The sequence below is a fragment of the Heliangelus exortis genome, chromosome 1 (genome assembly GCF_036169615.1).
Source record: "Heliangelus exortis chromosome 1, bHelExo1.hap1, whole genome shotgun sequence".
Classification (NCBI taxonomy): domain Eukaryota; kingdom Metazoa; phylum Chordata; class Aves; order Apodiformes; family Trochilidae; genus Heliangelus; species Heliangelus exortis.
This window is the reverse complement of record NC_092422.1, coordinates 76926840-76938511: the sequence shown is the minus strand read 5'-3', so window position 1 is coordinate 76938511 and position 11672 is coordinate 76926840. Positions and strand designations below refer to the sequence as shown.

The 11672-nt window shown below is 41.7% G+C and overlaps 1 protein-coding gene across 1 annotated transcript; it reads left to right on the top strand.

Annotated features, from left to right (window-relative positions):
• The first annotated feature begins 605 nt into the window (after positions 1-605).
• EIF1AX (eukaryotic translation initiation factor 1A X-linked) lies at positions 606-9867 on the top strand. Its single transcript, XM_071749584.1, has 7 exons — positions 606-802; positions 1798-1881; positions 3639-3742; positions 5240-5290; positions 6153-6234; positions 6342-6433; positions 8532-9867. Exons 1-7 carry the CDS (start codon positions 787-789, stop codon positions 8535-8537), a joined length of 435 nt encoding a protein of 144 aa, XP_071605685.1. The 5' UTR covers positions 606-786; the 3' UTR covers positions 8538-9867.
• Positions 9868-11672: the final 1805 nt, after the last annotated feature.

Below are 11672 nucleotides of genomic sequence, written 5' to 3'. Positions count from 1 at the left end.
CCGCATTTCCTTACAGCACACCCCAAAAAGTCCTCGCAATTCCCAAGAGCTGCCCTTCCCCACGCTAACACGGGGCCCCGCGCCCACCGAGGGCGAGAGGGGAAGCCGCGGGGGTACCTCAGGTAGTCCGCCAGCAGCGTTCTTTGGGGGCAGCCAAAAAAACCCAAAACTCCCGAAGCCCCTTTGGACTCCCCCGCCGCCACCGCCCCTCCCGCTCCCCGCCGGCGCGCGGCTGAGGTGGGACTGCGCGCGGGTGCGGCGCCGCCGCACGCGCGGGAGAGCCGCCTCCTGATTGGGCGCCGCAGCCCGCGCGGAGCGGAAGCCTGGCCAATCGCGCAGCGCCCGGCGTTCAGGGCGTCCATTGAGAAGGGGGGGAGGGGGCGAGGGGTGCGCGCGCGCGTGTGCTCGCGCGGGTGGGTGTGCGTGTGCGCGCGCTTCTGTGTGCACGCGCTTGTGTGTGCGCGCGCCCACTGATAGGCCTTCGAGTGCGTGCGCGCGCGGGCAGCGGTCAGGCCGGCTGGAGCGGGCGAGGCGCATGCGCGGCCGCTCCGCGGGACGCGTGCGCGGAGGCGGCGCTGCCGGTTAGGCGGCGGGTCCGCCCGAGCGCCAGGGGGCGCTGTGGGTCGGATCGGCGCCCGCGGCAGGAACGCACGAGTCAGCCCGAGCCGCAGCCGCAGCCCCGGTCGCGTTCCCGGTCCCGCCGCGCGAGGAGCCGCGCGAAGCCTCAGCCGCCGCCCCAACCGCCGCCCCTGCCCGCAGCCCCTCCGCGGCGGAGCGCCCGGCGCCATGCCCAAGAATAAAGGTGAGGCGCCCTCCCCTACCCCGGGCCTTCCGCGCCGGCCCGGCCCGGCCCGACCCTTCCTTGTAACGATGAGGCCGGGGCCGGGCCCGGGCGCGGCCGCGCTCGGAAGGCCCGGGAGCTCCACCGCCGCTCACGTGGGGAGCCGCCGCGGCTCGATGCCCGCGGGCGGGGCGAGGAGGGGGCGGAGGAGCCCTCCCGCCCACCCCACTCCACCCCACCCCGCCCCGCCGTACCGGCGGGTACCCCGGGCCGGTTCCCCCTTCTCGGCCGCGGCTCCCGGATCGGCCCCAGTTATACGAGGCCTGGCGCCGTGTCGGAGGCCTCTGGGGCCTGGGCGGGAAGGACGGGGAGGCCCCGGTGGGGCTGAGGTGTCAGGGGCGCCCCTGCCTGCTGGTCCTCGGGGGCGGCCGTCGAGGAAAAGGCCGGGTGTGCGTGGCTCGCCGAGAGCTGCTGGGGACGGCTGTTTCTCCCCTTTTCCCCCACCCCGCCGCTTAAAGGAGAATTAGAAGGAGTGAGAGGAAGGGAACGAGAGGGGGGGAAGTATGATCTGCTTATCTGTGGTCTTATAGGGAGCACTTAAGCCTCTTCGGACGTGTGTGTGTGTGCCTTTTTAAAAAGAGCATCTTCACTCGGACCCAAGGCTTTCCCCTGAGTATTTCAGGGGGTTCAGCACTAAAATAGCTACTCAAGTTATTCTTCTGTCCTTTAGTGGTTACATGCATCAAATTATCCGACCAATATATATGAGATATTTGGTAGCAGCAATCTGAAAAACATGAAAATGGCCATCTTGTGGAAGCCCCTGTTCAAGACTGCTGTCATTCCAGAGCAGCCAGGACATCATAAACAGTGGAAGCTCTAATTTTCTAATTACTGTGTTACTGCTGAGCTAAAAATGTAGAGCTAAAAACGTTAAAAGCACAGAAATCCCCACATTTCATTCACTGTATTCACGGCCAGTAACATATGATCTTTTTTCATCCCTTTTAATTTAGGCAAAGGAGGTAAAAATAGGCGACGAGGTAAGAATGAGAATGAATCAGAAAAAAGAGAACTGGTGTTCAAGGAAGACGGGCAAGGTGAGTTTTTTGCTATAGTATGGCAATGGCATTTTAGTCAGGTATTGTAAGTGATGTACATTCGAAGTTGATACACAAAGAAAACATCTAAATGCCTGGAAAATACAAAGTTACTGTGGAATAAAAAAAAGTTTTGTTACTGAGGCTGCATTTCAGTTCTAAGTGGTACATGGACCGTAGGAGGAAGACTTCAGAAAAAGGGAAATTTTAAAAAGCTTCACCACTTAAAGAATAAAGCTTGCATCTCCTTGACCTTATTGTGATGCCGTGTGTAATACAGTAACGTAGTAAACATTCAGTAGAAATCCTTTGAGCTTGTTCTCTGTGAGGCTCTGCAAGCTTACTTGATGCAGTTAAGTGTTGCCAGTAGTTGCTGAATGACTCCTGGATGCACAGTCCTGCTTTCTGCTACAAACCAGCTCTAACATTGCCTGGATCCTTCTAGGAGCTCTCTGCAGCCACTGGCCTGGCAGAACAGTGCATCTCACAGTTCTGCTGTCCCTGATGATTTGGCTGAATTGGCACCTGGGCTGGGATGTGTAACAATTATTAGAACAGGAGCAATAGGTAAGGTCCTTATTTGGGTGTTGTCAGGTAACATAAGCCTTGGGAGTGTCCAGCTGGAGGGTGATGACTAGGATTCCCCTTTCCCCTGCCATTAGGTGACAGCGAGCTCCCCGTCCTTTTGGCTTGCCTTGCTTTCTGTGTGTCACACTCTTGCAATTGCTCACAGAGATAGGAGTAGCTGAGTAGTGACCAGTTAACCAGTTGCTTTGTTAGAAACACAGGAAAAGTACTTACTTTAAAAATTGTAAACAAAGTGACCACTGAACTAATTTTTAAGCTCCTCCTGATATTCTGTGACAGTTATAAACAAAAAAGCAGTTGATTTTGATGCTCATGTAGGACTATAAATCCTTTCCAACTTCTAAGCAAAATCTACTGAAACATTTTTCTCAGTTATTAATATTCTCACGTGATTTGCTTAGGCTAAGGAAAGATTTTAGAATTTTGAAATGCAGTTCTGGCTGATTGAGAAAATATTTTTTCTTAGTGAGTGTGGGCAGTCAGATGATGTTGTAATTTGTACAATTTTTATAATAATTATTATATAATTCTTACAGGCTTTATTGGTTTTACTTAAATGGAAATACGTTATGTTGCAAACTTTAATAGTGTGTGTGAAGTACTTCAGTGATTTCTGGAACTTGCTGAGGGAAAGATATTAAATACAAGGTGAGAGATTGAGGGTGGGTGTTGAAGACAAGCTTCCTAGTATTCAGCTGAAGCCTGGTAGTGGCTTTTTGGGCTGTTTCTGAGAACACCAGAACGTGCCCTTGCAAGAACAGCATTTTTTTCCACAGAGCATCTGCAGAAGGCATTCCAGATATCAGTGGGGTGTACAGGACATGCCCCTTTCTCCTCAATAATACCACAAGATTTTGGATGTTAAGACAGATACTATCATAAACTTTCAAGCTCTGAATGTGACTTAATAGCTATAAAGGTTATCTGTAGTAAGCATTTCAAAGGAAACAGAAGCATGGATACAACCAAGAATGAGAAGTGTTAGAAAATAGGCAAATTGTGATATATTCAGCAGTCTCTGTGGCTGACCAAAGCTCCTCTCACCTGTGTTTGATAAAATGTTACAGCATTCCTGTTATTTTAAATACAGTGGCAAAAGTTACTAGTTGTTTCATGAAACTGTATTTGTTTAGAAGTTTTACTCTGTGCTACTGTCCTGTCTCTTTCAGAATATGCCCAGGTGATCAAGATGCTAGGCAATGGAAGACTGGAGGCATTATGTTTTGATGGTGTGAAGAGGTTATGTCATATCAGAGGGAAGCTAAGAAAAAAGGTAATTCTGAAGCATTGCAGTAGAAAACAGTGGCATACTGTATGATATGTGATTGTAAAACATGAGTTATATAGCTTGATACAAAAGTTATTAGTTCCACAGTACCAAATATCTTAAACTTCTGTTTTGATAGTGTACTAGTGCTTCTGTTTGGTTTGCTGGCACAAAAATAAGCAGGCTTTTGGTTTTGAGGGAAAAAGGGTGAGGCTTTTGGATGTATATATTTCAAGGGAGATTTTTCTGGCTGCTAATAATATATGCAATTTTTTTGTATTCTAGAAATATTTATGTGTGTGAAATATTAAGAAGCTCCCTAGCTATAGATGGGGAATTTGTTGACTATTTGGAAAATCAGCATGTTGTATCTCAGACTAGATCAGTACTTAGCAGAAGAACTGTTAACATGAAGATTGACACCCAGCATAGGAAAATAAAACCTGCAAAAGGTTTTCTAAAGCCACCTTTTTCCTGTGCTATTTCCCAAAACCAGTAAGAATCAAGGTTTGATATCCCACTTACTCTGATCTGTGAAGGAACTGTGTAATTACAGTCATCTCTTCAGTGGCTCACTTATCTGAGAATAGTTCAATAAGGGTGGCTTGGGAAGTTTCTTTATAGCTTCCCAGAGGCACCTCAGATGCCATCATTTCACTGTCTGTTCCCAAAATACTTTTGTGCAGAGCTGATCTGCAGAAGGGAAGTCAAAGCTGGTACATATTTGCAGTTTTCACTGCAGCATTTTTAGATGGTGTCCCCTCTTGCCCTTTTTCAGATGTTACAACTTTCTGACCTTAGCTGGTGGATGGTACAGAGGAGGTCCTCTCGGATACACAGACAGACAGACAGACAGACAGACAGATAGATAGAGTCTTCAGTGAATGCAGGAATCTTGGCATCAGTGCTAGCCCTTCTAGCTGCCTGCAATATACAATATCAGCTACCTATTCCTCATGTTAAAAGAAAGGAAGTATTAACTGGAAGATATTTTATCTCCAAAAAAATGAGGCTGATGTGGTGCATTTAAATTAACACTTCCTGTTTTGCAGGCTTCTGGCTTTGGTTTGATTAATTAGCATAGTCAATTACTAGACACAACTCCATTAATATTCTTGTGCACTTCGCTGCTCTTGTCCATCACCTCCTTTATCAGGTTTGTCATTCATTTTTGCCCATGTGGAGCTCAGGTCACAGTGGTGGTGTGTTGCATGATTTCTACTTTCTCAGAAATTATGACTTAACAACCACCTTGTTGGCTAGAAGGTCTTCAAAGAAGTCTGATTTACCTTAGTAATAGCTCCATAACATGTGAAAAAATGTATTTATGGCCTTGGGTTTGCTGTTAGAATATGAAATTGGGTATTTCCAGTTTACTGGTTAGAAAGTAAAAATGGCTGTAGTGAAATGTTTCATGTCTCAGTAAACCTAAATGTGCTGTTTGGCTCTTGTTATAAAATGAGAGCTGGATTTCTGCAATATAACAAATGTTTTCTCTTTCAGGTTTGGATAAATACATCTGATATTATATTGGTTGGCTTAAGAGACTACCAGGTAATAATTCAGTGTAATTTGCCAACAAAGAATATCTTATAACAGCTTTATTTAGTGCTAAATAAAGCTGATACCATTAGGAAATTCTGATCTAGCTTCTGAATCTGTATTTAGTTATGCTAAATCATGACTTTTAGCTTCCTTGTATTATAGAAAGATTGTCATGAGCAGATGACAAATCCTGGTTCAACTTGTTTTTCTTAATTGCACCCCGAGACTTTGTGAGTGAAGGTGCTTATTGGCATCACATGTGAGCTTTTTTTTTTCAGGTTCAGCTGTTTGATGCTTGGGATCCTGTAATAAAAGGGAGATTGAGCCAAGCACCAAACATTTTATTGTGCTAATCAGAACTTCTGGTAATCAGAATTTTGGAGCTTGGATAAACATCAAGGATTTTACTTTAAGAGGCCAGTTTATCAGTGATTAGTTTCCATTTAAATTTCCAGAAATTGAGTAGTGTAATTTTACCTAATGTGAAGGTTAATGGAAAACAGTTGTCCAAAGTGCTTTCTTATGAATGTTAGTGTTGTGTCATTGGTTATTTGAAGACAGATTTTGCTGCTGAAACGTACATTAGAGTTGTAAAATATCTAAGATTTACAGTATATATGAAACTACATAAGGCTAGGAAGTTTTGACACTTTCTTACTGGCCACCAAACATCTCAAACCACACTGTGTGTTCTCTGGAGAAAGGTAAATTTCAAAGGAATGAATAATACAAATATAAAAAATAAAAAATCTATAAATAACAATATGAATAATATAGTTGTGTAATGTAATTTTTATTAATCTGCTGAGGTTATGAGGGAGGCTTTTTTTCTTCATAGGTGATTAATAAATTCTAATGAATTTGTATTTAGGATAACAAGGCTGATGTTATTCTAAAGTACAATGCAGATGAAGCCAGAAGTCTGAAAGCCTATGGGGAGCTTCCAGAACATGGTAAGAATCTTTTCACTTCAAACTGGAAATTCATATTGGCCAAGAATAATCTGTCTATCTTGACTTGGTGTGAGTATACTTCTTGATTTCTCTAAATTCTTTTTTAGCTAAAATCAATGAAACAGACACATTTGGTCCTGGAGATGATGATGAAATCCAGTTTGATGATATTGGAGATGATGAAGAAGATATTGATGACGTAAGTGGTAAACTTAGATTTTGTCTCAAATGCTTGAAATTGTCATCTTTGGCCATAATCTGCTTTTCATTAGCAGCAAGTAAAATAATAGATGATATACAGAACAGCTCACCTTCTCACTGACTGCTGCAGAAAGTGGTGTGTACATGTGCATACCAGCTTTCTGTTCTCTATTTGGTCCTACTCTCCTCCTCCAGTTGCTTAAAGCAAATAGTGTGCATTAAAACGTGTGCATACATGTTCTTTCTCATTACCCTTAAAATGTCCAAAAGAATATCAAAATTTCTTGACCTCGGAGAGCTGGAGTTATCTATCAGCCTCCATTCAGATGATATCATGTTCACATTGATACCTGTGTGTGTGCTTGAGGAGCTGCAGTTTTGCAAGTCAGCAGCTGTGGATGTGGCTGTATCTGGGTACGTTCATACTGAAGGAACTGAATGTGGCCCTCAGCACTGTTCTGTGAAATCTGAGACCCTTACAACAAGCTCAAGGTGGAAAGCAAAGTAGAGGATACAGGAAGGTTGAGCAATTTTAGTAGGATTTCCTTGCATCCCCTGCACAGTAGGCTAGAAAGACCTCTTGGAGAGCAGACACAGAGACTGGTGGGTCAGCTCCATCGAGCGAGGGAGAGCCACAAGCTGCTGGTGCAAGCTGTGCCAGGTACCAGCTGCCTGAACTAGTCACAGTCTGTGTAGCTATTCTGGGGGAATTGCAAGAACAGATGAGGGTTTCACCTGAGCCCTCTGTTGTTTTAACAACCTTGCTATCTAATAATAACTACAGAAATAATTGAGGGATTTGAGCTTTTTTTAAAAAGCAAAGACTTGAAGTCTTCATTTCTATTTACTTAAAAAGCTGCATCTTAGTAGTTACTGAAGTTAATCCTAATCCTGAATTTACAGATTGTCACAGTCAGTGACAGCAGTGTTACTACTTATCACTAAGCTGTGAACACCAAACATATACGCTCTTACATTGCAGTTGTAAAACTGTTATGATTCAACTTGTATTGTAAACTGCAGAAGTAGAATCTGCTGTGAAATATTTTCTAAGGTGACACACTTTTATTTTGCAGTTTAAGGATGAAAGTATGCAGGGTCAACTGGCTGAGAGGGTAAATGGTAACTTAGTGAGCCAGTGAGTTAACTTAATTGGATAGACTGTTCTAAGTATATCATTATGTTCTAATTCTTCATCTTTTTAGTCCTCTCTCTCTCTGAATGGGTAATATGACTAATTCCCTTTAAATGCTTATGTTATTTTGACTTTTTTTAGGTTCTCAGTATATAAGGAGTTAGATCTCATATATTTTGAAAATATCCAAGTTTTGAGTAGTTTTTTTCCAGCTTTTGCAAATTGCACTGTGGACTTGTCAGTGGTTGAGCTTACTGAAGATTTAGCTTACTAAAGCTGGAAACACTTTCTAGTACTTCACGTTTCTAATATAATAACGAAGCTACTGTAAGACATCAAAGTGATAAGTAGCTGTAGGAATGTTGAAAGAATCAAATTTGCAAACTGATGGATCTTTGTGGGAGATAATTTATTTAAGTGAGCAGCTATGATTGTTTTTAAGCTTCTGTCAGCTATTCATGTTAATACCACGCTTTAAGAGGTAAAATGTGAATAAATTCTGAGGATCATCCTAGTCAACCTAGAATGAACTGCAGCTTCCAAGGTCATAGTTCACCTTGGCAGAACCTTTCATGTGTTGTTTATGTCAGGAGAATTGTTAGAAAACCAAACATTTTGCCACCAGTTTAATTTGGGTAGTCAATACTTAGAGAAGTTACCCTTAAACTGTATCGGGTTTGAGTATTGTGGGCTAATTTATGTCTTACCTTTTATGTGTAATTATATTGGCAAAATTGCTCACTTGCTCAACTATTGTATCATAACAGTGGGGGGAAGGGGGGGGGACTTAAGGGGAGAGGATTTGTTCAGATATTAAGAAAATGGGGTATGAACTGAGGCAAAAACAGTACTATGTTGACTCGAGGTCTCCTTTTGAACTGTAGTAATAGCTTAAAGAGAGAGGTGATTGGAGAAAAATGCATGTGACTTAAATATATGGTGTGGTGTTTTTGCTTTTCAGATCTAATTTGGAATAGAGGTTTACATTCCGACTTTTTTCCTCCAAGGATTGTCTGCATTGATATTTTGATTATTTTTGGGTGAAGTCCCTTTCTTTTAAGAAGACTGAAAATTCTCGGTAAAGAGTGTAGTTTGTTACATCAAAAGGATTTATTTTCAATGTTTGTTTTAAAGTATTTATATTTCTTTAGAAATGGATAATGCTGGATTATCACAAAGGTTCAGTGAAACACCACAAATATCTCTTCACCAATTAGAGCTTTTACCTCTGGATGTAAGTGAGATACAGTGACGTGGGCTGTAAAAGACTGCATTTTCCCCTCTTCTGCTTCCATCACTACAATTCCAGTTAAACTTGTATTTTGAAATAAAAATTGTTATCCTGTAATTATCATGGATTTTGATTAAATACAATACCCAGTTCAGATTAGTATCAAATCAGACTATGCAGTGTCTGTCCTTATACCCCTTGCCTTGATGTTAACTTTAAACAGATTTTGGTAATATAAAAGGAAGGCAGAAATCTGCATTTAAATTCATAATGCGCGATGAATCTGCTTTTCTTGTCTAGTAGCATGCTGCTATTTTTATACTGATTTTGATAATTAAAAACACTCATTATTTCAGAGATGTAAACTTGCCACAGTTAAGGGTAGGGGAGAAGTAAAGGATAAAAAGTAAGCAGCATCTCAAAACTGCAGTTGTATGCATAGCTCTTCTGTGGTTTAATACAGTCTGTAGTTGCAGAAGATGAACACTGGGTGGCACCCAACTTACCAGTGGTACAGAAGTACCGAACATTAACAGATGGGTTTGTACTGAAAAAAACGTAAAATAGATTTTCCCCAAAGTGAATGCTTAACATTCTTGATATGTTAAACATGTAGGATATTTTTACATTATAGAAAAGGTTATGTTAAGAGTAGAGTTTTATTTTAATCTTAAATTCCATACATTGTAAGGTACAGCAGTAAAACTTATGTGAACTTGGAATTACAGTATAAATGAGAACTTAAATTTGTGTCAAATGTAGGAAAAGAATCTTTTCATCCCAAGTAGGTCACTGAAATCAACTAATGGAAAGATTCTTCTCCATCTTCAGCCTGGAGGACTCAGTTAAGCTGAATAAAGACTAACACCATCATGCAAATATTATTCTGTGGTAGCCTTAGTTCCTTTATCTTCAATTATGTATTTAACAACTATGAAAGCAGGTTAATGGAAAAATTACTTTTGTGCCATAAAAATCTGATTCTTGACACTTGTATTGGTTATACAGTCTTTTTGGTATGATGTAAAGTGACTACCCCAATAGATAAAAACAAAATTACTTTAAATATGGAGTGGTCTCATTGGTTTATATTATTTTTTTAAGGAAGAGTTTTGTGCTGTATTTGAACTTCCAGGACAAAAATGTCTTGTCTTTGCTTTTTTCTCCTTTCATTATAGTGTCTATTTTCCTTATGTGGGTCTGTTATCTTATTCTGGGGATAGCGTTTTTTTTAGCAGTATTAGGTAATTTTGCCAAAATATTTCTTGGGTTTTGAATATTTGTTGTAAAAACTTGGTAAATACTGGGAAAAGATAGTACCAACATAGCATTCTTACTCCACTGATCTTGAAGTATATGAATTTACTGTCTTTGTGTGCCTGCAAGCTTCAGTTGTGAAGCAACACAAATGCTGTAATGTTTCAGAATAAGTTTTACTAAACATTCCCTATCTCACTGGTTTCCTCACCTTATTAAGCAGACTATGAGCAGCTCTGAAAATGGTTAAAAGCTCTCAAAACTGGTCTTGACATCCAAGTGCCAGAAGTGTCTGTCCTTTCAGTTGTGCTAGCAGAAAGGTTAATGATTAAATGACAGTGATTGTTTACTGAAGATACAGATGTTATGGAAATTATACTTGCACAAATCAATATTGTATTTGTGGGAAAAAATGTAAAGTGCATGGTCAGTGGTAAGAAGAAACACAAACGAATACATTGCTGTTGCAAAGAACTTGTGTCACTGTACTGATGTTCTCCAGTACAACAGAGACTTCAACTGTGAGAGAAAGCAGAAAATCTGTTTCTGGCAGAATTGGTTCTGGTTTATGTGCTGCCATCCTTGCAACACATCTTGTTCCTCATCTCGTTTCTCTGCCCACTGCTAAAGCTCCTTTCGTAGCCCAGTCTAGGCAGCTTTATACTGTCCCTTCTTGTTTCTCTTTCCTTTCAGGGGGGAGAAACAGTTTGTACAAGTAGCTCCCTTTTCCATGTCTCCACGCAAAGACCACTGGTAAGGTAGTGGTAAGACCAGCTGCCAGGTAGAGGATTGTAAGATTGCTGACTAAAGCCTTGAAAAGTGCTCCATCTGTAACAGTATTTTTTAGCTAAATTTTTAATAATTTTTGTTTAACTTTGGGAACTCCAATGGCTCTTTATAGAGTAAAATTGAAATTAGGGATTAAAAATCAATTTCCTGCAGGTAAAGCGTCAACTATGTGTTCTCTGAGATGTTTCCCACTTGGAGGTCTTCTCTGTGATTAAAACTTTGAAACATGATTTTTGGTCATTGTTCCAAATCTTCTTTGATTCTCTACCTTATAATAAGGGCAGCTGGGGATTCGGTTGGGCAGCCCTAATGCTTTTCCACCTTAATCCTGAGCAAATATAACCCAGGCACATTCACTGGAAAAAAACACTTGTTTTTTTTTTTATCAAATGCACACACCTCTGCTCTCCTTACTCAAGAGGAGGAGGAGCCCATGGTTGTTGGACTCTACTTGTTACTGTGGGTTATAAGATGTTTAAAACACTACGTGCTGCTATGCACATACGTGGTACTGTGTGCTGGTGCCATGCGTGTATTTCATGCATGGTGCCATATGTATATTTACACACTTAAATTAGTGTACAGCACACAGCTTGGGCGAGGTTAAGCTGGCACAACAACCACTCTGAGTGGTTGCCTCAAATCTGAATGACAGGCACAAATGAAAATGAGTGGATGAGTGAGGGTGATGTTTTGCTCAGTGTGGGACCCAGCTGTGCTCCTGAGTGGATTCTTTGTGATGAGCGGTCAGGAGTTGTCATCCTGGGACTGCTGCTCCCTGGAGCCCTCTGGTGATGAGGTGAGAAATGTTTTCAGGTGAGCTGG